General features: G+C 42.4%; 1 protein-coding gene across 1 annotated transcript; it reads right to left on the bottom strand.

Moving 5' to 3' along the window:
* On the bottom strand, positions 1–26,033 carry ctnnbip1 (catenin, beta interacting protein 1). Its single transcript, XM_041946178.1, has 4 exons — positions 25,935–26,033; positions 16,466–16,580; positions 14,636–14,726; positions 1–2,040 (listed from the first exon to the last, which is right to left on the bottom strand). Exons 2-4 carry the CDS (start codon positions 16,559–16,561, stop codon positions 1,982–1,984), a joined length of 246 nt encoding a protein of 81 aa, XP_041802112.1. The 5' UTR covers positions 16,562–16,580; positions 25,935–26,033; the 3' UTR covers positions 1–1,981.
* Between the last annotated feature and the right edge of the window lie 643 nt (positions 26,034–26,676).

Below are 26,676 nucleotides of genomic sequence, written 5' to 3'. Positions count from 1 at the left end.
GTTGAGTCAATTAACACAGCGAAGGTTTTTATTTTTTTTTTTTAAATCACTGAAGGAATAAAAACATGGTTACAAAGTTTTCTTTTATCCATTGAAACAAACATAGAATCTCTGTGCTAAATATCAAAATGTATTTTTTGCAAATATCCCATTGATAATAGTGCAAGAGATACAGTACAGTCAGAAATAGCACATAGTTCTTATGTTTGGCCTCACGTGTTCAGTTACAGGTAGTTTAAAAATTAGAGTTTGTGTGTATTTTAGTGTGAACAAGGAGCCACTGTGGATGACATTAACCAGCGACTCATGATAGGATTTCACTATCTACTGGTTCTCCACCTTTAATGATGTGTTGGAGGAGCTGGGAGTCAATTCAGTAAACAATAAATTACAACTACAGCTTGTCTCTTATCAATTTTCATGTTAATTTTATCTTAGATAAAAAACAACCAAAAAATACGTACAATTGGCACAATCAATTCATTGTTGTGTTTTCCCAACTATCTGTACAATAAAAAAAGGTTTAACATGTCACAATAACCCAAAACCAGGTTCTGTTTGGGGAGAATGTGTACACCTGTGTTTCATGTGATTATAATCAGCTAGTGTCTTTAATTCTTATGCTTTCCTCGTGAGAAAAGCATTGTTGCACAAACAACAGCCTATGTTTCAAAATAAAGCAGCAGAAGAACAAGGGGGGCCCCATTTATAAAACCGTGCATAGATTTGACATGAGAAGAAAGCGGCGTACTCTCACCTGAACAGTTTTCCATTCAGAAATATCGATCATGTCATGATGTTTGTTATCCTGCCCTGCTGCCTCCCATAATCAGACATGAAGGAAGAATGGCAGGCCTGTTGTGAGTGCCAAGACATCAATCGGCATGTCGTTCTATTATTTGACCAAAACTGCAAATCCACAAAGAAACGCTATGAGGTCGAGTGTGAAATGTTGCAGATCTTGAGTCACTTAGACTTGACTCTCATGCTTTTGCGTATATTTATGGTTTGACTGATAAAGAGACGTCACAGCAGCGGGGAGCACTGCATGATCAGAGTGAGAAATGACTGGGAAATAAACATCAGCAAGATCGAGAGAACAATAACATGTTGTAGAGGTCAGAGGTCACCGTAGCTCACTTCACTGCACTTGATGTTGAGGTTCTACAACTGACTTCCTGCTGCAAGAAGGTGATAAATAAACAGGCCAGGATTTGATATAAAGTGAAATTAACTGTCTGACAAGAAGTATGAATACTTTAGATTTTATTTGACCACTTTGCCTGCGTGGTGGGTGCAGTATGCACCTTTCACGCCTCCTCCTATACACATGAAATGTTTAGAAATGAGGCCCCCTGTGTGACAGAATACAATAGCCTTTATAACACAACAGCTAAATCAAAAACAATTTCAGCCCCATTAGGGTAAGCAGAGATCATTAAAATCTGTCTCCTAACACGATCAATCATCACACTCACTGCTTGACCAAAACTCTATTTCTCTTTGCTTCAATCCGCTGCTGACAGGTCAATTCCTCCAGTGACCACAGCAGATGTAACACGTAACACTGCCTAAAGTCTCAACACAGACAAAATAATACAAAACCACCAAAAAAAAAACTGAAAAAAAGAAAAAAAAAACTGAAAAAATACTACATTTGAAATTCATCCACACAATCTGTGAGTGTTTTCACTGACTGCCTTGTTGCCAAGGCTTCAACCCACAGTGAAGCACTTGAGTGCATCTCTGGTAATGGTGTGCCAGCTTGTATGAGGAGGAGTCGGGGGTGGAAAAGGCTGGGGGAGAGCGAGGCAGCCACCTCCTGGTGTCTCTTCCCCTCCTCTTCCGTCCCTCCCAGGTACCCCTCCTCTCCTGAGCCCATCAGTGTCGCGTTTGTTGTTGTGGATCACGTTGTGCATGGCGGGACGGGGGTGGGGCCGGATGCGGAGGGGCAGAATGGGGGGCTGGGTGGGGGCAAGGGTCACTGGCGTCGATCCTCCGTCTCTGACCGTGAGAACGCCATCACCACATCTTCTGCACCTGAGGACCAACAGCAGAATGTCAGGTACGAGCTTAATTTAAATGACACAGATGGGGATATTCATCATACGCTCTGTCCTGAAACAAAGAGAAAAGCATCATAAAGGACACAACTGGACACCAAGAACTGTCCAATTTATTGTAACAGCTAGAGATGTTGGGAATGAGGGCTTTTAAGGAGAATTGAGTGTTATAGTGGAGAAATCTGATTCATAATATAACCCACACTTCCAGAAACGCGTTCTTATCGACAGACTGAAGACTTTCAATTTCTGTGTGTCACAGATGATAAATCAAGAGGTACAAGCCAACTGAAAATATGACTTTTATTCCAGTTGACTCGTCAACTGAATCTGGTAACTTGGTCAGTTTGAGATTTGGACAGATGTGTTCGTGTCCAGCACAGAAAAATTATATTTGCCTTCATGACTGACTGGAAATGTCTCATCTCTTTGCTTCAGATCAACACTTGTGTGACCTGTAAAGGACAGTTTCTGTCTAAATGTCAGACTGCCAAGTGAAGCGTGCACTTATGCTCACAGAAACACACAGAAGAGATTATCTGCATGCGGATACAGTTAGGCCTTGAAATATTTGGACAGTGACACAAGTTTTGTTATTTTAGCTGTTTACGAAAACATACTCAGTATACAGTTATATAATCAACATGGGCTTTAAGCTCAGACTCTCAGCTGTTATTTGAGAGAATTCACATCCAAATTGGAAGAATCAGCTTAGGTCAGATCAGCTTCAAAAATAGAGAGGTCAGATGAGACTTTGCCAAAAAAAGTCTGAAGAAGCCAGCCCAGATCTGGAAGAGCATTCCAGGAGAAAGTATAGAGAAGAATTGAAAGAGCTCATGATCCAAAGCACACCACATCTTCTGGAAAACATGGTGGAGACAGTGTGACGGCATGTGCATCCATGGCTTCCAATGGCAGCGGGCCACTGGTGTTTACTGTTGATGTGACAGAAGACAGAAGCAGCCGGATGGAGTCTGAAGTGTACAGGGATACACTTTCTGCTCAGATTCAGGCAAATGCAGCAAAGTTGATGGGATGGCGCTTCACAGTACAGGTGACCCCAAACATACTGTCAAAGTAACCCAGGAGTTTTTTAAAGCAAAGAAGTGGAATATTCTGTAATGGCCGAGTCAATCACCAGATCGCAACCCAATGGAGCATGGAGGTCACTTGATCAAGACAAAACACGAGGCAGAAAGACCCACAAACAAGCAACAACTGGAGCATTCTTACTACACTGCTTTTCCAGATCTGTGATCACTCAAAAAGAATTCAAGTGCTAAATATGAAGCGAGCCCAGTTTTCTCCAGGTCCTTGAATCCTGCAAATCCTGTCAGCTGTGACTATAAAGGCGAGAGGGAATACACGGCCATGAAAACCCTTTTGGTGCATTCAGGTAATTTCATCTCTTCCCCTGTTCACCTGTTGTGGAAAGCCGCCGCCTGCCATCGCAGCGCCCTGATGGGAGATATTGTGACGCGCTGAGTAGCCAGCTGACGGCAGCATCCTGCTCTCCCATGATAACGCTTAGCTCTGAGGCTTCAAAACCGCTCAATCTCCTCTGCTGTTGTAGTTCAGCGCTGCAAAGCACAAGATCGTCTTTGAGTAAACAATGCTAGACTGCAGCCGGTGATGTTAACCTCACTAAACTGTGGAGAAAAGAATCAATGGGCCCAAAGAAAAGAGAGTGAAACGATCTGCAGTATACAAGATCTGATTTCTCTCTACTCACTTTCACCAAGTTAATGAGGACCAGCCGATAATTTCCCTATCATCTGGGTTGAGTCGACTAATGGATCCTGCCAGCTACACAATAGGACTTTGTCAGCTGGCTGTTGTTTAACAAGGAATCATTCATTAGTCTGTTGCCAACTGTGATTCATCAAGTCATTTGGGCCTGCCAACACCTGCTGAGACAGTTTTTCTCTGATAAACGAATATACATTTCGCAATTCTATTTGAGTGAGATTAATCTAAATACACAGCGGCTCATACATCCAACTGTTCTACCATATAGGCCTCCAGCTTTTGGCAAGGACTTGCTATAATTTGAGCAATTCAGTCTGCAGATCCTCTGCAAAAAGACAGAGAGCTAAAAATGCTTCTGCCAGATGAAGTGGGAAAGTATTAAAATCCCTCTTGCACCGTCATGCTTGGCAGCCTGGTCAACTGCTGTTTCCTAATGGAAGTAAACTGATTGTGAAATATATGAGAGCACAAAGTACATTCAGCAACATTTCCAGTATCCTCATACCCTTAATTAAATATGTATCTATTAAAGAAGAGAGCGGCGAATGACAACTAGGTGCCACAGCCTACATAAGAGCATGGATTGAAATAAAAAACATTTGACAAGCTACTATCACATAAATATCATTAACACCATGTTCCACACCTTTGCAGAGGGCTGAGAAGAACTAATGGCACCTCGAGCATGTCGGCTATGAAAAAAAAAGAAAAACTCTCTCCACCACAGCCCTCAAGTGCTTGTTAGATTTAATTATTGTAGAGATATGAAAGTAGGCCAGGGACTGAGAGCTTCCACATGTATTTGGCACAATGGGCGGACCCTCCTCATCAGACAGCACAGACCCTCCAAACAGAATTTTGTGTTTCACTTGGCTATCTCGGCGGGGAAGATAATTAGCGCGCTTCTATTCGGGTCGTCGTGAGCTTGGTGAGATAGAGACTTTTGGGGGGGGGCCTTTTAATATGGACTTTCATGTTCCTCTTCCCACCGGAGCTCGCTGGCTTACCAAAATGAGGCTGTGGCAAAGAGGAAGCCAATAGGCCAAAGCAGCGCCGGGAGAGGAAACGAGAGATAGAGTGATAAAAAACAATATTGGTGGAGACAAGCTGCTCGACTTCAGTTAATAACATAAATCACATCTGCTTTGAGACAGCACGTACGGATAAAGATGCTTAAACAAGAGACAATTATGTAATACCGCACAGCAGGGAACTCCTGAATACCACTGCTGCTCCAAATGATGCTTTGACACATGCACTTGCAATAAAACCCGTTTATCACAATAAATGCCAGTCTGAATCTTTTTGTGCACGTGTGAGGAGTTCACCCTTATGTAACAGGCGGTCCAGAGGACGGACATGTCAGACACTGTGTAACTCGAGCCCGATGACCAACAGAAAACGCTCTCAAAATACATCCACAGAGCCAAGCGCACGCTGGGCTATATCTGTTTTACTTGAGCACTTTGCCTGAGAGTCATGTTCGGACCTCACCCTGCCACACACAGACACACACACGCGCAAGCTCAAATCAGCACGGTGGAAACTTCAAGTCCCTCAAAGCTGTTGCCTAGCGACAGATAAAATCAGACTGCTCAGTGGACGACGGGCTGCTGCTGCCTATGAGCAAAGATCTTTTAGGCTGTTTCAATGCGGCTCTGGCCCCTCCCTCCACTGTGCACTGATCCCCTCCTCACCAGACCTGATGGGGGCCAGCAGAGCGGCTCCGGAAGGTGGATTACATAAAGTACAGCAACAACAGGCGTGTCATCCGATTTGTCCTCCATAAATACTTTTAAAGCAAAAAAAAAAAACCCTCATTCATTACAGACACGGTCTTTCCAGGACAAAAGCACAGAGGTGAATGAACTATTTCAAAAGAGTTTTTTTTGTCAAATGAATAATGCTCAGAGATCATGAAATGAAATCAGAAAGAAAGAGAGCAAATGTTCATGAAGCCAGGTCGCATTCAAACATATATTTAAATGAGACATAAATTCAAACACATGCAACATGCTTCAGTGCTAAAACAATTAATGCTTTGATTGATCAAACTGATGGAAAATGTGGGTAATAGATCAGTTGTCATTTATCAAGCAGAAATCCCTGACAGTTGATCTTTAGGTTTAGTCCCAGAGATTAATGACTAAATAATCATTAGCTGCAGCTTTAACCAAAAGCCACCAGAACCACAACATCCATATATTCACCTGAACTCATTCACAGGCAAGCAAAGTCTTTCTTCACACTTCTGAGAGACTAGAAATCAATACGTGGTTGAGAAAAGCTACTGTAGAATTAACAAAATATGTACAATGTTCCACTGAAACCTCTGAGGATAAGCTGTGAAATGAACCTGAAGGGAGTCTGTTTGAAGTTCCCTCGACTCCCTTCGCTCTGAATAAACACAGGCAGCCATATGAAGACAGCAGCGCTGCAGCGATGGAGCACAGGGTTATTTGTCAGAGCAGCAACAGCATTTGAGGTCACAATCTGTGCAGGGTCAGCTGAGAGGATAAAGACACAGGACCCCCCCTCACGAAAACGACAGCAGGGGCGGGTTAAGAAGCATGACACACAACGGGGGTGTGTGTGTGGTCCAGCTCGACATGTTGATGTCAACAAACACAGCGGGTCTACTTTTACACAGTGCATTTAAAGAACTATCTGCTATTTACCAGTCACAAACTGATTACTGAAGAATAAAGTCCCTTCACTTATCTTATAGCTTAATGCATGCATTTTATTTTATTTTATTTTTCCATCATGTTCAGACCTCTTCACCTCATACTGCTGATTGATTATTATTTTGCCGGTATTTTACATTGCTGCTGTTTTTTTCCCCCCAGATCTCCTGGTTAGCTAAAGGTTAAAAGAGAATCTAGGACTTTCAGTCCATTTGTCTATTCTAATGAGCTGCAGCTAAATGTTTGTCATAATATTGCAAATTATAAAAGAGATTAAAAAAGATGGCAGTGTTTTCCCTCAATTCTGTGTTATGTAGATTTTCAACAGGAAATGCAAACCTAAAAAAATTCTAATTAAGTGTGTATCATGCAAATGAATGATTCCACGGAGAATGTCAGATTTGTGCAACAGTTAGCTCTTCACTTCACACGGTGATATTTCCAACATTTAACAAGCTCTGAAATGAGGTTTAAGCAGCAGCGATGTTTCCTCTTCTAAATGGGTCCTTTAAAGATGGATTCGATGAATCTGACATTTTATAGGCCACATCCATAAAATAAATTAGAGTATAAGGCAGTCGATTTTCAGGGAGGAGGCACAGAACTTCAAATCAGGTTTGTTTAAAATCTTGGTTTCTGTTGCCAATGGAGCAGAGATCATTAGAAAGAAAATTGGCTGATTCAGCAGATCCGAGTTCCTACACTGATTGTCTAGACAACCACATTTGGGTTAGGGATGAGAGCATATTTAAGAAGCCTCTGTGTTTCAGTTAGTCGTGTAGACATGGCACTTCATAACTCTGTGTCTCTGGCTCTGATTCTTGCTGCAGTGAGGAACAGGATAAAGCAAGAATCGATGCCACTCTGCCCTGGCCAGACGCCAAACAAAGGCAGGTCCTCGCTCTGTGTCACATGCCTTTCACTCTAAAAGGCTGGTTTAAGCATCGCTTGATACTGGAATTGTAACACAGACAAAAAGAAACAACACTGTGTATTGATTGTGCAGGGCTGCAGTGATATCTGAAACAAGAGAGGCCATATTTCAGTAGGAAGGGATGGGTCTGGCAGAGAGAGAGGCTGGAATATCACACTCTGGCTGTGTAATTAGCACTCCAGCTTGCCTCCAGGCCCCCTAATGACACCTGCTTCAATCTACCGATGCGGCATGTCGCAGCAACACCAAAGCCCACAGGGAAGCTTGGCTTTCCTGGGACAACTGAGGTTGCTATGGCAACGACTCCTCATCTATCCTCCTTTGTTGAGGCTCTCAGACGTCCTTCTGGGAGGAGTAAACTTTCCTCGTCAAATCAGACAGTATGACAAGTCCTGAGATTGCTGGCTTTATGTGGGTCTCTGACAAACTGCATTGTTTAAAGTGACATGATGTCAGTTACACAAAGCCGTGAATAAGAGAGTTAAACGGGGAAGAACAACAGCCTGATTGTCAAGAAAAAAAACTCAGACCTCCCCATATTATGTTGCAACTACTGCTCCACAGAGAGACACATTTATTATTCAGTATTACCCAAAAAAGGAGCAATTTACACCAAAACAGAGCCCCAAAAAGCTGGGTTTCACTTAATGAGTTCACACTTCATTTCCAACGACAATAACAATGTTTAAACATAGCATACAAAGTCCTGCTCGCCCACTGTCCTCCATTCGCCCACTGTCCTCTGTTCCTCTGTGCTGCCAAAATTCAGCGACATCAAGGTATTTACAGTGAGAAGCTGAATGGAAAAAATAAATATATATATTCTCAGCTCCAGAGCCTTTGGCAGAGAATTCCTCTTTGGCCTGATTAAAATTGCAAAACAAAAATCTTCATTTGCATGTATGGTAATCAGCCAATTAAAACTATCTGAAATGCAAATTCAGTGACCCATAGACTTAAAAGAAATATGAGTGGCAACCCCAGAGTGGGTTTTCTCTTGTTTCTGACAAGGACAATGCACATTTGGGGAATGATTCAGGATTCCCAATCAGGCCTATCAGATGTGATGAACGATGACAACATTTATGGATAGATAGATTAGACTGCAACACCTACAAATGTGTTTTCTTATCAGAATATTCTGAGCTGACAACAGCAACGATGTTATCCATTGGTCACAATAGCTTCTGTGTGCTCTCACAATTCCCTTGTATTTAGTGTTTCCCGAATACGGCCTGGCCTTGACTTAGAGTATTCAATACTGGATCGTGTCTCCACTACGCCATCGTGCCCTTGGCGTTCTCTAAGCATGTCGCCACTCAATCGATGCGCCATGTCTGACACGTGACACTTTCGCTCCATGCTGAGACACCTTGAGGACGCTGGTATCAGAGCATCCTGCATCAGCAAGTTCAAACTGTCCTCTGTTTCAAACTGCTGTGTCTGGACAGTTGCTGAAAAATCTCCACCTTCCCCCAACGGTGACTCCAGTGCTATTACACTTTACAATTTAACAATATTCAAACAATACATATTTTATAAGGAGTGACAAAAGATTGCATAAACCTTTACAGTAGCAGACTAAACGGTATTACTTGACAAGCTGAAAGGGGTGAGTCATCAACTCTAAATTATTACTCTTCAAAACAGCTAGCTGAGCAGCAATGATAGAAAACAATGTGCTTTTTCAATGATTTTAATATCTCAGAATGATATAATTAGAAATGACCATCACTGTGACATCACACAGTGACATCACGCACTGTGACATCACACACTGTGACATCACACACTGTGACATCACACACTGTGACATCACACACTGTGACATCACACACAGTGACATCACACTGTGACATCACACAGTGACATCACACAGTGACATCACACAGTGACATCACACACTGACATCACAGTGTGACATCACACAGTGACCTCACACAGTGACATCAGAGATAACAATATCTCAGAATGATATAATTAGAAATGACCATCACAGTGACATCACACAGTGACATCACGCACTGTGACATCACGCACTGTGACATCACACAGTGACATCACACAGTGACATCACACAGTGACATCACACAGTGTGACATCACACACTGACATCACAGTGTGACATCACGCACTGTGACATCACACACTGACATCACGCACTGTGACATCACACTGTGACATCACACACTGACATCACACACTGACGTCACAGTGTGACGTCACACACTGACATCACAGTGTGACATCACACAGTGACCTCACACAGTGACATCGGAGATAACACAGTGACATCACAGTGACATCACACACTGACATCACACAAATCACGCTGACATCACACACGGTGACATCACACACTGACATCACACACGGTGACATCACACACTGACATCGCACTGTGACAGCTGGCCAAACAACAACAAACGGCTGCGCGTCCACGAGTAAACGGCAACTGGTGGTGTTCTTGTGGACAATGTTCATCGATGACAACAGAGGAGGAATGTCTCTGTTGCTCAGAGTGGGACTTGCGGCCAGGAGATACGCGTTTGTTGTTGTTTGGCCAGCTGTCCCTCTCTCTGCCTCCGCATCCTCCTTTCAACCAGCTCCTCGTCCGTGTACTCCGGCTCAAAACGGTAAGGACGTCCATCATAAACAAAGTCATCGTCCACCACCTCAGACTCGGAAAAATATTCATCCATTTGGTGAAAAATAACAGTCGCAAACTACAGCTAAACTAGCCGACCGCCGCAGAGTTAGCCGTGCTGTGTCTGGTTGCTCGCAGCGCGTCGCTCGAAAATGACATCATCCACGTTAGAGGTAGTTTCCTCGAGACGCTGTATATTGATAACATGCCACCACGGGCTCAGAGGGGAATAGCGCCAGCATATCATAACAAAATATTGGAATATGAACGAGTTTCGCCGCAGATTATGCGTTTATAGAGGACTCACGGATGCCCCGATTACTCGCATTATACGGATATACGCGCCGCTCCTCTGGGGCTAATTTCTTCAAAACGACTCCAAATGCCACCAAAGTTGTCTGGGTGTCTAATGGTCGTATCTAATGCAACAAATAAAGTCCAGGTTGTAAAAAACGAAAGTTATCCTTTAATGTACTAAGCTCAATAACAAATCGGCAGCTGATTTGAGAGGCAAAATATGGAGCATTTTCCGTACATTATTTTTAATTTGTTTGGAGAGAACCAAACACTTGGCTGGCAGCAAAAAAGACGAGAAAAGTTAAGAACAACGCTGGACCAACAGGAGGAGCGATATTAAGACACAAAAGACTTGAGGACGCAGAGATTGACCAGATTGAAGCCGACAGACACGAAAAAAACACCAAGAGAAACACAGCATGGAAGATCGGTCTGCTAAAAGACTGCTGAGTGGAGACAAAACTGGAGTCAGATTTTTTAATGTCTGACGCTGAAAGCAGAAATCAGCTGATGCAGGACTTTTATCCATCAGTCCGAAAAAATAGCGGTAAACCAAACTCTGTCTCCAGCTACGTCTCTCACAGGTCTGGGATATCCCATCACTTCTCCACATTTGACATGATTTCGCTGAATATCTGTAAAGAAATAAGTTTTCCTGCCGGCCTGCGCACGGTGACAGGCGGTTGCTACGCAACGTACGTGTTTACTTTCAGAGCCGCTGCGCAGTGAGAGCGGTGACAGGCGAGAGTAGACTCATTTTAAATCAATAAAATATGTTTTAATCAGTATTTTGTGTCACAATATTGAATGCTTTATTAGTAAGCCGTGTTCTAAGCGGGATAACGTATAGTGAGCAGTTTCCTACGGAGAAGCTTCGCGTCGGGCTTCTATGTCATCCTGAAGGAAGATACATGATCCCTTACTTCGACTTATCTATGTAAACAAACTGAAGAAGGGCAGTCCATAGTAAGTCAAGCACCATCACGTCCATGATTAAATCTTCAATAACCTGAGCCCGTGGGTCATCTTTGGCAAATTTCTTGGACTTTTCGAAAGCCTCGCCGTCGCGTAAGTCCCGGTGGCTTCTTTGCGGCTGCCTTGCTAACGTTAGCGTCTTTAGCAGGCCGGCCGTCCTCATACGCTTTCCAAACTCCGTCAAAGCGGTTGTTATGTTTCAGGTGACTGATCAGGTATTAAAGCTCGTGCAATGTCTCGCTCCTAGTGGAACTCGCTTGGATCATTTGTTACGAACAACCAGCGAACAATCTTCTTCGGAAACTTTGAAGAAGTCTGAACTCTGTTTTCATAAGCACGCTGTGCCGCATGCTGCATTCAAGGTGTAACGTACATTCCCACGTTCCTCGTTTGCCAGTCGTTCTTTTGGCCAATTTAAGTCCTAAGTTCTATTTTTTGTGTGTAACAAGTGAAAAAATTCTGCGAATATTAATTCAAGTCAGCAACTAGCAAAATTATGACCAAGTTAACGAGTTGTTTTCTGGCATGAAGGGGTATTCTTGATTTTTCCCAGTGAGAGAGTTTTTCTGATTATGCCAACGTCACTTGAACGCAGATAATTATCGTGCATCCCTAGATGTTAGGTATATGTGTGTGTTATCGGGTATCGGCCTTTAGGAGCTGAAAGTTATCGGTTATCAGTATCGGTTTTAAAAAACAGTTATCGTGCATCCCTACTTTTTATCACAGCTGCTACCAAACCGATATACACTATTACCATAATAAGCCTGTGCAGGAGAGGAGTTGAGGTTAGTTTAGGCCAGGAAGAAAGGTGGATTCAACATCTACAGCTCAAACAAGACACTTTTTAAAAACTATTTTTACTCAGTACAAAGTGGAAGACATTATTCTTTAAATTGTCTTTCTTGCGACTGGGAAATATTACTCAAGCTACCTGTACAGAAAAAAAATGAAGCTACAACCTCAGTGTCTGCTGCAGAGATCAGCCGGGCCTGTTTGAGGTCTGAAGGTGGAAGTGCTGCGAGCAGACACACTAATGATACAAGATCACACACAGACAAACAACCGCTGCCAGGAAAAGTGTGGGCTTCTCACAGAAGGTGCTGTCTTGCTGCAGTACTGTGTAATGGTCAACCACAGGGAGCACAACCAGATTTACCTCCACCAGCCAGGTCAGTGCAATTAACACACTGGAATTCAATCACCTCAGAGGCAGAGTCCACAAAATTTAAGAACAGAATCCACACAATTACCTACATATATTATATTGGAAAAGGAATCAGATAAAATCTTACTTTGTATAATTTCACACAGGTAATCTGCTATTTGAAGTTTGTACTTCATTGACGGTATGCTTTATTAAGAAGTGACACAATGACTAGTTGCGATGCAATAAAACATTTCCTTTCATCTAGTTTTCCCCCTTTTGCCAAATAAGATCAAATAGTGGACTTGTATATAACTGAACCTCTTCACACCAACTCAAAAGGATCCCCCAACATGCTGATACCTGCGCTGGCCTTCAGCGCAGTGCTTAAAGTGGTTAACTCTCAGCTTTCTCCACAATGTCCTAATCACAGTACTTTAGATTAGATGCAGACAACAAATAATTAATTGACACACTGAGGAGGTGGCAGGCTGCCAAATGACACTAAATGTGTGTGTGATGTATAATGCATACTCGAAGCACCTTTCACCAGTCATATTCATCCATAATTGATGAGGCTCTTCCACCAGTATTGACACAGCACAGACATGGAGTCCTGTATATACTAAAGGGTATGAAGTAAGAGAATGAAGGTAGGCAGCGATAACTGACAGCAAGTGTGTCGTTGTTTAAACTGCGTGACTTAAAATCAGTGCCAATTTCAGTTTTGGTGCAGCGCTTTTAAAGACGCAACGCTCCACATTCTTCATAGTTAATACAACGCTTTTGCTGTTCATGAAGAAAAACACTGTAATAATGCAATCGACACTGCCCATGATGCAATGACCCACATTAAAATTTCAATGATGCATCCCATATTGCAGAATGAGGAAGAATTTATGACAATGCAGTTTAATACCCTGCAGGTCAAAACAAAGATAATAAAAAACAGCAGGGAAGGACAAAAAGACAAAGTCATTGTTCCTTATACCTGCATCCTTAATTCCCTGTATAATCCATAGACTTAATCCTTCTCCAACACAGAAAATCACAGATTTATCAATTCAAACAATGCTGACTGTTTTCTTGCAGAGGAAGGACACAGACAAGGACACATAACAGTTCACTATAGGTAAACTGTCGCAAGCAATTTCCCCCTGACTTAAAGCTCCCCTGAGGGACCAATATCATAAGGGACAGAGCGAGGCCTGGGCTCCAGCAGGTTTACCAGGAGGACAGCAGGGCTCCTGTCTGAAAGCCTTGTTTGGAACAAGCCTGAAAAGCAGCTGATAAGTCTATTACAGAAAATTCCTCTGGAGCAATTTGCAGCTGCTCTCTCAGGTAAGCAGCACCTCTACACGAACACCACTTTGTTTAATCTAGCACCCTCCTGTGGTTCAAAATGTGATGTGTGGAGGAGATATAGAAAGCTCAACAGCACCCTCTGGTGCCCTGAAAAAGCATGACCACCATAGGCAAGATCATATTACCAAGCAAATCAAGTCTTTTAACAGTATGAACAGTGATTTGCTTGATCATATAAACACACCAACATTGGAACTCGGTGCTCTATCTGTGCCCCTCGTGAGAAGCAGCGGTGAAACTGGCGGTGTCCTCGTGCAGAGGATGAGTCACTCGTTTCCAGTCAGCCACGCTGTTTGCTGTGTGAGTAATCTCACAGTGCTGGTGGGCAGCTGAGTCGGCCTCAGTGCACAGTCAGGGAATCCGTCAGGCCTGCTGGTGCAAGGCTTAAGAGCAGCGATATGTGTGTCTGCGAGTGTGTGAGTGTGTGTAGGGATTTTCCCTTGTTTTCAGTCTGGGCAAAGTAGCACTTCTGTGACATGTGAAATGTTTGTGAGCTCATGTAAATGTGTTTCGAATTAGCCCACTGTTGCCTTCCATCCTCACACCTTCAAAAATTCAAATATTAAACTGGAAATAAAACTATATCAACTTCAACTGTTGCCCTGCAGAGAAAAGGTAAGTAACTCCCACTTCAAACTGAAGCAAATGTGAAGCTGTTTTGAATAAAAACAAATGAAATTCCCACTGTAATAACACGGGCTGGATAACTGCACTTTGACCGTGTGAGTGTGTGTGTGCCTGCGTGCGAGTGTGTGTGCGTCACAGTCTTACCCTGGTCTATGTTGTGCTGTGGTAGCTGGCTCATCTGACTGTGGACCACACCTGCGTAATTCCGGAGAAAAGCCTCTTCACTCGGTGTAAGCTGAAGAGGAGTAAACAAAGTGACATTTCCAGAGTTTGCTTTTATCATGCTGATCTGTGAAATAACATTTCAATCGATATAACTCTCCCAAAGGCATACACGTGACATTTTGGAGTTTTTACATGATTCAGAGAAATAATTTGCTTTTCGCCTCTCCTCTTGTATTTTGGTGCACATCGATCTCTTCAATCATAGGAATATTGGACTGTTTTGTCCATTTAGAAAGTGAAAGAGTAGTTTGTAGACGTTTGTAGAAAATGTAACTCTACTACGGCGTTAAGAACCACACAGTCAGCCTGTCAGTCACTGAAAGCAGAGCATGTTCTGATGTCGCCTTTGGTGTCAAGTGTCTCCACTCTGTGGTTCATACCTTTGGAAAACATTTGTTTGCTGACTGGAAATTTAGACCTACTTGCATAAAAATTTTATTTATTACAACAAACCAAGGAAAATAATACCTCTGTTAGGAACGGATTCATTTTGACGTGGACATACAATTGTGACCAGGTTACTCAACTTACAACAGCTGATAGTGATGGCAGCTTTTAGCCATGTAAAGTTTATTATTATTGTTATGTCATGGAAATATCAAATCATAGTATCAGAAGCTATCTTAATTCAGAGATGTTTTGCTCATTGATCACACAACGCTTGAGTGACAGAATGTGAAGTACTGCACACACTCGAGCTTATGTTGGCACAAACAGAGCATTTCCAGCATCACACACAATCAGATGATCGGGCAGGTCGGGCAACGATGCCTCATCTCAGGGTTCTCATTTCAGCCAGCAAGTGTAGACTGCCCAAATCACAGAATGACACTCTGACACCCACAGAGTGATGCCTATAAGGGGGGGGGTGTCTCTCTGACTTTTTGAGGACATGTTTGCATCGTAAACTTGCTGCTGTAAACTCGCTATCATTTAGAAAGCAGTGAGTTTTTTTTGTTCTCCAGAGGCTGTTAATAAGCTCATCTCTGCTCAATTCCTCCACACTGTCAAAAGGCCTTTACTACCTGAGCTGAACAGAAAACACATCTGACGCTGCCATCTTCTCTGCCTGATGCATACATACAAACTCAGGTGGATATGTTTTCTGGGTGAAGTTAGATTTGAACTAATTTAAGAATACAGTCAATTTAATTACAACTTGACATGGTAATGATGGCTTCCGTCCTGGTGGTCATTTGGTAAGGTTTCATAGGGGCAGATTTCCAGCTGATATCATCTGAAGATGTGTGTCAAAACACTGCACTTACCTTTTTTGACATACATAGGAAATATAGATGACACTAACACTTAAAATTTATAGAATTGTTCCTATATTGTATATAATCTATAGCCCACTTATATAATTTCAATTCCTTTCCTTTTATTATTTATTTATTTATTTATTTATTTATCTATTTAGGATACTTGAATATTATTTTGTTAATCTTGATTGCTATCTTATATATTTTATTCTAATGATTTATTTATTTTTTCACATCTGCTTATTTTTGATTTCTATATACATCTATTTTTCTATTTATATGTATAAGTAATTCTTTATAAGATCATTATTTAATTACTTAATGGTACAGTAATGTTGTTGTAGGGATGGGGCTCTGTTGAGTGTGTGTGTGTGGGGGCGTTATATTGTATTCATGCAGTTCTGTTTTTGAAGTGTCATTCTGTATAAATTTAATATGCCAATAAAAATACTTTGAGCAAAAAAAAAACAAAAAACACTGCACTTACATTTGATCCCATTTTCTTTAGCATGAGCAGGACCCGCACTTTCTGTTGGATGTACATGTCTTCAGGAGACTTCCCCGGGGCCTCCTCGCGGTTCATCCCCCCTGCTCCTGTGGCTCTGGACACACAAACAAATCCACATTACACAAGACCTGCGAAAGATCACAGCTACGCAAACACTCAAAGTGTTATTACAAGATGTAAATTCTTATATACTGGGTTGTTTCAGCCACACAGTCTGGCTGGCTGCAAGCTGACAGAGTGATAGCTAAGACTGTTTCAACCAAGTAGCTCAATAGTGATTTGACGTGTTCTTCTGTGCGACTAAATTATTATGCGTAAGTTCTGTGCTGAATATAAAACCCTTTAAAAGTCACATTATCTTTCTGGCCTGACTTCGCCTACATACAGCACTACATGTATTACTATTAGGGAAAATAACACAATCTGTGTGTTAAGCATGACATTGATCGCCTCATATGATCCAAACAGTGGTGGTGATATTACATGTCAGGGGCCTTGTCCCAGTGCAGGTTTGGCATTTCACAGCGTGAATAGCTGTTATTAATATTGCATGGCAGTTTTCACACAGATCTCGCCCCTGCCTGCTCCTTCCATCTCTTATTCTTCGTCTAACTAATGACCTATTTTCACTGTCAGTCTGCAGAGATGCAAAATATAGGCAAAAGCGGAGAAAAAGGGGGAGGGAAAAGAAGGCGATAAAAGGAGCTGCCAAAGCTAATGCGGATGACAGAAAAGGGATAGGTTCCGCTGTGATGGCACATATAACACACATCAAGGTTGGCTGCTGTCGCATTAGATCTCTGCTATAACGCACCAACAAGACAAGGCATACAGCACGGCTTGATATTCAGCCTGAATTTGCTAATTGAAACGGCTAAACATGCAGAAGAAATAATTCACAGAAAAGAGCAAAATTAATCTCTAAAAGGATAAATCTGGTGACAAAAATCTGATTTAATGAAGAGAATATCAGTATGCAAGTCAGGATTTGTTCTCCCCTAAGAATCTTTCATAAAAAGCCTACAGGAGCCGCAGTGACTATGATAGTTCTGGCAATTTATTTTGGCCTCTTATCTATACAAAGGACCACTAATGCATGTTGACAGGCTGTTTGATGTGGGGTTATATTTAATTGAGGAGCTGGCTTGCCGTCCCCCTTCTCAGAGCCCAGGGGGGGAGGGGGAAGATGAATGGGGTACCGTTGGCCATTGGCTAGCGTTTGGGTGCCACTGTGAGCATGTGGATTCATCAAGATCAGTGCAGCTGGAGACCATGCTTCTGGCTATAGTTCTCATAATTATAGCAAGCTTTAGTGGCCGGTTACTGCAAGCACCTAGGACTTGACTTTGTCAACTGGTCTGTTTTCAGTGACACAAAGTGGTAGCAGGATGCTGAATGAGGGACAGATGAATACATTAGTGAATCACTTCCACCTGAGCGTCAGGCATAGTTTATTTGGAGAGCCACCGAAGTCTCAAAGCAAGACAGACAGGAAAAGAAGGAGAGAGCTTGCCTGAAAGGTCCTGCTCGGCACCCCTAGGGTGGTGGTGGTTTGTGAGTGTATTTGAGTGGGGGTAGTGATGCAGAGAGGATGTTGGTGGAGGGTGCAGTGGGTGGCAGTGTCTTCACATCAGCAGCAGTGACACGTTTGATCACGTCTCCATGCTCTTGCCTTCAGAGCTGAGACCCCGGGCAGAAAGACCCACCAGTGAGATGATGTACAGAATGAAGGATAGGAAGGCTGGAGCACCAGTCTGCCCGCCTCAGATGCTCACTGGGAATAAAATGGTCACTGCATGTGAGTGGATGAAGAGTAGAGGATGAAGAGAATGACTGAAGAACAGACTTTACTGCAATTGTCAAAAGCTGTTTGCTTGATACGATACACCAAACATCCATTAAGATTCAGGCATATTTTGAGACTTGACAACTTCACCATTTTCATGTCTGCTAGAGCACAAAAGGCCAATATATTCCACAATCATCATCTGTATAAATAGGCCCACTGCTTTCATGACTGAGTCATTTCTGATCCTCTGATGTTTGCTTTTGAAGTTTGAAACTGGCCATATTTAGTACCATCTCTGCCCAGGCTGCTGACTGTTTTGAGGCTTGCGATTTGTATTTTTACCATCTTGAAAAAAACAAAAAGCAAACATATAATCTCATCCCACTTTCATGGTGATATCTGCTATAAGAAGAACAAACAGTGCATGGAATCCTGCAGGGAGTACTCTGTAGGAAGTGGAAACATGGTGAAATTGTAAATGAGGGTGATCTGCGTTGTTCTTCTATTACCGTGACATGTTTGTGAGTCACTTTGTAAAAGAGAAACAAGTCTGATCCCATCCTTTTGTAGATTTCACCTATTCTTCTTCTGGCTGACTAATTTGTAGATGACTATTTTGGCAGCAGAGCAGCTGCAGAACTGGAATCATCAGAATTCTGGTACACAGTGAACTGGATGACAACATGAATACAATAGTGATTAACACTGTGCATATGATTATGTAATGGGTAGTTTCATCCATGTAATCCTGCTGAACACACTTGCTTTCCAACCATCCTTATAATTCCAACAATGCACCAGATGGTACTCGGGATGCCTGGCGAATAATGTCTCACTGCCACGGACTTAACCTCCAAATAATGGCTTCCTGGGTATCACTGCTGGATTACAACATTTTAAACATACTAGGTCATGGTTACACACAGTTAAAGCCAAAAATCACATATGTCCTAATAGTCAGGTGCATTACGTGGACATATTTGGTAATATGAATGAATCTATTTTCATCATCAATTAATGTTGGCATTTTCTTAATTCATCACTTAAAGGATAACTTTCGTTTTTTACAACCTGGACCTTATTTCTAGCATTAAATAAGACCATTTACTCACCCAGACAACTTTGGTGGCATTTGGAGTCGTTTTGAAGAAATTAGCCCCAGAGGAGCGGCGCGTATATCCGTATAATGCGAGTACTCGGGGCATCCATGCGCAGCCTCTATATAACGCATAATCTGCGGCGAAACTCGTTCATATTCCAATATTTTGTTATGATATGCTGGTGCTATTCCCCTCTGAGCCCGTGGTGGCATGTTATCAATATCCGGCGTGTCTAGGCAACTACCTCTGACGTGGATGATGTTATTTCCGAATGCCGTGCACTGCGAGCAGCCAGCCACAACACGGCTGACTCTGCGGCGGTCAGCTACAAATACGCAATAACGAACCATAGCTGTGCCAAACTACAGCTAAACCAGCCGACCGCCGGCTCAGAGGGGAACAGCACCATCATGACAAATATTGGAATATGAACAAGTTTCGCCGCAGATTATGCGTTATATAGAGGCTGCGCATGGATGCCCCGAGTACTCGCATTATATGGATATACGCGACGCTCCTCTGGGGCTAATTTCTTCAAAACAACTCCAAATGCCACCAAAGTTGTCTGGGTGAGTAAATGATCGTATTTAATGCTAGAAATAAGGTCCAGGTTGTAAAAAACGAAAGTTATCCTTTAATTCTTCTATAAGCACAAAAAAAAAAAAAGAGAAATCACAATTTCCTGCAGTCTAAGGTGTGGCTGGTTTTGTCCAATAATAGTCCAAACCTAAAGACTGAACAGCGAGACATGCACTTGCATGTTGCCAAAGCATAAGGGATCCTCTTTAAATTGCTTATGTCCAAGCAAAGCTCCAAAACCCCAAAACATTCTGTTTAGAAATTAATTTTAAAAGAAAAGCAAATCCTCAAGCCTGAATCTAATGCCAGCAAATGTTTAAGATTTAATAAAATGAGAAACGATTAATCAGTCAGAATTGTTGATTCATTTTCCGGGAATTAGTACAATTATCAATTCAAACAGCCAACTTTCTATTACATAAAATGCAGACTACAGCTGCAACGGTTAGACAATTGATTAGTCAATTGAAAGAAAGTCAATTACTAGCTATTGTTACAATCAATTAATTGTTATAGTGATTTTTCAAGCAAAAAATGTCAAACATTAGCTGGTTCCAGCTGCTTAAATATAAGGATTTGCTGCTTTTCTTTGTCATTCATGATGGCAAATGAAGAGTCTTTGGGTTTCGGACTGTTCGGAAAAGAAGCAATCTGAAGATGTCACTTCGAGTTCTGGGAAACTGTGATAAGCACTTTTCACAGTTTGTTGGCATCCTAGTGACTAAGCAAGTAATTGATTTATTGTGAAAATAATCTGCAGATTAACTGATAACAGAGACTGATACAATCTGACATGCATCCCTTAATATTTCTACAAGCTGCGTTCTGATCAAACTCCTCTAAGAAGACACAAAAAACTCTTCTATTTATATAGAGTGACGTCTGAATTACATGTTAGCCAAGCAACCAAATCCATCTAGACCACTCGTTGACAGTTTAGACCTCAACTACTTTCTGTTGGATATTTGCATGACATCTGCTAAATCATTCCATAAGACAGCTCAAAAGAAAGCACTACAAGTGACACAGATCTCAACTAAAAACGTAAAAATTGCATTTTGAATAAAAACCTTCCTGTGTATGGCTTACTGGGAGCATTATTCTGATGCATACGCTCTTCTGTGTAACATGTCTTGCATCATTTCAAGGGCCACAATAAGGATCCTGTCAGGCTCCTTTGTCTGTGCTTGATGTTAGGTTCTAGAGGTGGGCCGGCTCAACACTAATCCCTCTGGGGATGCTCAGCCAGCCTCAGACGCATGCGGCTAATATTCCAGACGTAATCAAAGGTTTTCTTTAATGCTGATCTAGGCCTAATCCCCCTTCTCTGCCCATGTTGGGCTCTTGTTAGTGTTGTGATGTTGGGCTGAGCTGAGACATCGAGCTCTGTGAGCCCCTCTAGGCAGCCCAGCTAAACCACAGCTGATACTGAACTGAGAAATCTAAAAGACACAAAAAAACAACTCAAGGGGCAGCTTCAAACCGCTGATATGTACACATGGTGGTGGTGGAACACAAAATTGATATGGAAACATATTGTTGTGATGCTGAAGATTAGGTGCATCTTTGCTGGACTCATTTTTAAACAATTCTGCTTTCCGGCACTTCAGCCTCAAGTCAGTTTCTACTATTTTCATATTAAAATGCTGGCACTCATGTGTATAAGTGGCACTGTGAAAGTGCTTTAAAAAAGCTTAAAAAGTATACTATCATACAAAAGTAATCATCATTCTCTCATCTCAGTCATCATTAATGACCCAACAGAAGTGCGTGGCTGTGTATTTATCAGCCCTCTGCCTGTATTTTCTTATTTTCTTTATATTTTTCTGTGATCGGGATGTTTCAGGTCTGCAACCTTTGGGCAGTGGGTGTGTAGCCCCGAGCCAATAACAGCGAGCAGGTAAGGTGAGGACTTTATAAAAAGGTAGCCAGACTGTGAGCAGCATGCATCCAAGAGGAAGTTGGGAAAACGGGGGACGCAGCACCGACAACTGTTTGCTTGCATGCAGCAACCATCTAAAAATGTACTCTGTACATATGTCCTTTAAAAGATGCTATTTCTCAGTTGTGTATAAAAAAATCAGATTGTGTTGTATTCATAAAATACATACAATTAATTTCTGGCTTTTGAAAAAGTATTTAACAATTTCAGAGGCCTGTTTTTCATGTTATCATGATGTATCACAGATGGCTGTCTTGCAATCAACTGTGTACTTCAGAATGACCTGTATTTCAATTCCACTGTCAGCATGAGCAATGTATTGAGATACTATTGTATCACAAGTTAACACCTGATTCCCTGCCTTTCGAGCACATGGCAAGAGACTGAGTCTCTGCTGTTGCTGTAGTAGGTTGGAATCAAAATCATAATATTAGCACAAATATTTACTTCAGATATGCATCTTGGTAAGATAAATGAATACAAAATCAGAATAAAGGCTGTTCTTCGACTGGTTCTCTTCATGTTTCTTGTGGCCACTTGTGTATCTACTGAGAAGACTTATCGAGACCACTTCAACACTGTGACCGGGCAACACAGTGCAGTGAGGATCTGCTGCCAGAGATTACAGTATGCAATGTGATAGGCCCTCACATTTGCTGAGGGTCATGAAGGGTAGAGTCTGCGACAGTACAGTCACACATGGTCTGGTACACTTGTCGAGCTTGTTATTGGTTCTAGAATCAGTTGCTCACATGATGCACAATGTCTGATTGTTTTAGAAATCAAATTCCTCCAGTGAGCAGAAAAACAAGAAACAGGGATCTGAGTTGATGGGACAAAATGTCTCTGAGTGGAGTCTGGATGCCGCTAAGAGCCAGAGCTCTATAAGACCCAGAGAGGTCAACAGCCTCTACAGACAGGAAAAACTGAGAAGGAAAAATAACTTGAATTCAGTTATGAGCTGCTCCAACATCCCACGCAAATGTGTGAGAAACTTAAGTAGGCTAGAAGCCCGGTGTGGCTGCCAGCTGGGCTGCCAACAACCTGGCCTGGTTCTGTAGAGCAGCTGTGTCACTGCAGGTACCAACACTCACACGCACACAGGCTCTCCTCTCCTGATGGCGAGCCATGTCATGAAACCTAATAAAACAACTCATGCTGAAATTAGGACAGAGCAAGCTTCTCATTCAACACTGCAGTGAAGAAAAACAAACATTAATTTGATTGTTTATCATGTGACATTTTAAGTATCACAGTATATAGTATAAGCAAATATTGTCATACAATATAATAGTGTACAAAAATTGCACTGCAATTTATGATTATTTTGATCATCAATTAATCTGTCACTTACACAAAAAGTGAATGAATCACTTATTTTGTTTCTAAAATGACAAATGACGATTAATTGATTATCAAAATTGTCAATAATTCATTTCTGTAAATAAATTGACGAAATGTTTCAGAACAAGAAAAAAAAAAAAATCCTTTCGACAGGTGAAGTCAGTCTACTTGCTCAACAAAACACAGCCTCTACCCAACCAAACCTGCAGGAAACATGATGAAAACTATTTGACCAGCCGGACACGCAGCAGACTGATTCCCTCCAGGTTGGAGCAGCATGGGGTCCTGAAACAGCGTGAGCCAGACGAGCAGACACCGCAGGCCAGAAAGGAAACTTATTGGATGTCTGCATGCTGCCTTTGTGTGAAGCCATCTCCTCACATGTACAGTGGCCACAACAATGGCTACAGTATTTGGGGACAATGGTGATGAACTGGATTGTGAAAACATGATTGATAAGTAGGTCATGTCTTGTTGTCACCACGTGAGGCATGAACTCAAACAATCCTGCCCAACTGTATAGGCTTAGTTCATAGCTGGGTTTCTGGGTGTACTTAACTGTCCTTTGACTATTTTTGTGCCACATTAAGGACTAGGACCTACAGAGAGTGAGTCACAGTAGGCAGGGCGTGACATTTCAGAAATTTATACTTAAAGTCACTGGGAAACAAAAGACTTCCCTAGACAGTTAAAAATATATTTCCTACAAGGCTTCAAATAATAACTTGCACATTTGCAATGCTGCTACAGTTCAATGGGAACTTGTATGAAAATGTAACCGTTTTTCAGGATAAACATTTTATGATAAGACTCAGGCAACCTCATTTTGCACATTTTTCCAAGTTAGCACATTTGATACAACCAAGTTACTCACACACCATGCTATATAACATAATTAAATCTGGTCTATGATCACAGAACATCTTAGCTCACTCCTCAGGGTCCCTCAAAGGAACCGAAACAGAAGCTGCTGCCTTAAGCTGGTCCCTCGGGGGGGCGCGGCTGCAAGATTTCAAAAGCGCCAACGTCAAAGCAGAGCATAAAATTCTGAAAGTTGTATGATCTATGAGCTTGGAACAATACAATGCAATGCAAATGTGCCGGATACACACTTGCACAACAGACAAAGAACTGCAAATAAAAAAGATGGCCATGCTTTCTTTAAAGTTAAAAAGACTTGTGACGGTCATCAGGAGGCCTATGTCATTTGCATCACATGCATAAGGCACGAATGGATGGAGGCAGCTCTAGAATCGTAGCGTCAGGTCTCAACAGGCTACTATGTGGGCTGGTTAATGCTGACCGGCTGACAACTTCTCGTGCCAAACGCAGAGGCTGTGAGATGAACCAGCCCACCCTCCCAAACCACTCTCGCAGGCAGCTGATGAGATCCCCTCGGGGCTCAAGGGGGTTGAGCAGCGACTGAAGAGCACCTGCCCTGCGCGTGAGGAGGGGAGGGAGGCGAGGCCAGGGGGTCCTAATTTCTCTCCAAAATCCAGCCAGCTAGGGGAATGTGCAAACTAAGGCAGGCTTGACATACTGTAGTCCATGACCAACTGCGCTTGTTGCCAGGAGGATTCAGAGCACTTGCCTGTGGCCAAGCCCTGATACCCACTGGCTGCAGCACTCATCAATGCCCCGCTGCCGGCAGGGTGCCAGCCTCACCACTCAAAGGGCTGTCAGCTATCTGACATGTGGGGGAAAGCGGACACTGTAGAAGGCAGGGTGGCACAATACATCCATGAGTGGCGTGGTCCAAAAATAGAAAACCAATGAAGGAGTTATGTGAAAAGCAAACTTGAACACGAACACCAATTTGAAAGAAAGTGACAACATGCGCTACAAAGCAGCTTCTGTGGTTGGAGCAGCATTTTAAATGTTCTCCACGTCTGAGCATTGTCCTGGCTGACTGCTAGGTGTTGGGTGAGTGGGACAAATGGGTCTGTAGTTTGTATCTACCTGCAGGTTTGCATCACACACGTGTAGTCTGCTAAATTCTGACCAGCAGGAGAGAGAAAATTATTATTTGAGACACGTTAAGTACAACACGCCTAACATCATAGTCGTTGGAACAAGTAAACCAAGCTGTAACGTTAACGCTAACGATGTTCTGCATAAGGTACACTAACGTTAGCTGAGATTCATAGTATTTCACTGCGGGTTATTTCTCGATTTTAATAGTTTCCTTCATGGACAAACTCTGACTGAAAAATAACACGGCAAACAAAAACGCCTCGGTTGGTTTTCTGAGAGATGGATACACATGACTGTGAAGGTTCCTGTTATCATGTTGCGGGACCCACTGTTCAAACTGTAGCAGCGCTCATGCTAGCAAGCAGCAAGCCCTCAGCGCGTTTTCGACATGAATCTGAAGCAATATTCGTCGTGGAAAAATGTATGGATAGTCATTTCTCTCAGTGGCTTACAAGTCGCATTCGTTTCAACTTGACAAACATTTGATTTAGTCTCCACCAAACCCGTGCTACCCTTGGCAAAGCAGCCAATGCTAACCAGGCGAGCTAGCTCGCTAGCACGCCCGAGACAAAAGCCTGAATGAAGTTCCTATGGGTGCAAACACCATCCAGGTACCGCTGCTCTGCCAGAAGTGTAAACGCCGGGATTCAAACACACGTATCGTTTCAGAAACCCCTGACAACGTGCGCCTCGTCAACAAAACGACACATAAGAGCTTACCCCTCCTGGTCCAGCTTTTCTTTCTTCTGTGCTCTGTTTGAATGGTGTGTGTTGTTGTAGGAGGGCGTCCTGTTCCGGGGTCACATCCCTCCAGTCGGCAGAGCGACGGCGAACTGACTCAACGCAGCCGGAGTCCTGCTGGCTGTGCAGTACCGCTGCCGACCACAGGGGCCGCCACCAGCCCAGCCAACATAGTCTCCAGGATATATTATAAAACTTTGTGTGTATCGTCTAAACACACATCTCAAAGAAAACAAAAACCCTGCAAATATGACACACTTTTTTTACATTCAAGTTTTCCTTTCCAATTTGAAATAATAATAATATAATATTATTGTAGCACAAATGCAGATTCTTATTTTTGTCTTTATGTGTTTCTGTAATTTTGTTTTTCTGACAACTCTGTAAGGAAACTATTTCCCACATAAACTGAAATGTTCCAATATGAAACTATACACACCGACTAAAATATATATGAATACATAGCCTACTCTGGTGCTGTTTCTTATTCTCATAATAGCTGCTCAAAACATGTACAATCACACACGATACAGACAACAAGTGTCTGTCATCTCTCCACCTTAGGATGTAGTATGTTCACTTGTCTTGTATAATGGTGATGTGTTCAATAAGGAGAAAAATCACACCTTAAACAATTACAGTATTAGAGAGTAGCTCCCGGAAACATACCAGTGTTCAAGATTGATATTTCTCTGAACTTTGGTACATTATTACCAAAACA

The sequence above is a fragment of the Chelmon rostratus genome, chromosome 10 (genome assembly GCF_017976325.1).
Source record: "Chelmon rostratus isolate fCheRos1 chromosome 10, fCheRos1.pri, whole genome shotgun sequence".
Taxonomy (NCBI): domain Eukaryota; kingdom Metazoa; phylum Chordata; class Actinopteri; order Chaetodontiformes; family Chaetodontidae; genus Chelmon; species Chelmon rostratus.
This window is presented reverse-complemented; position numbering and strand designations above follow the sequence as displayed.

Coding starts and splice junctions, on each gene's coding strand:
- ctnnbip1 (XM_041946178.1), bottom strand. CDS start 16,561: ATGAACCGCGAGGAGGCCCCGGGGAAGTCTCCTGAAGACATGTACATC. Junction 14,727..16,465: donor TAAAGAAAATGGGATCAAAT/GTAAGTGCAGTG, acceptor ACTCCTCTTCAG/CTTACACCGAGTGAAGAGGC. Junction 2,041..14,635: donor ACAGCACAACATAGACCAGG/GTAAGACTGTGA, acceptor GTTGGTCCTCAG/GTGCAGAAGATGTGGTGATG.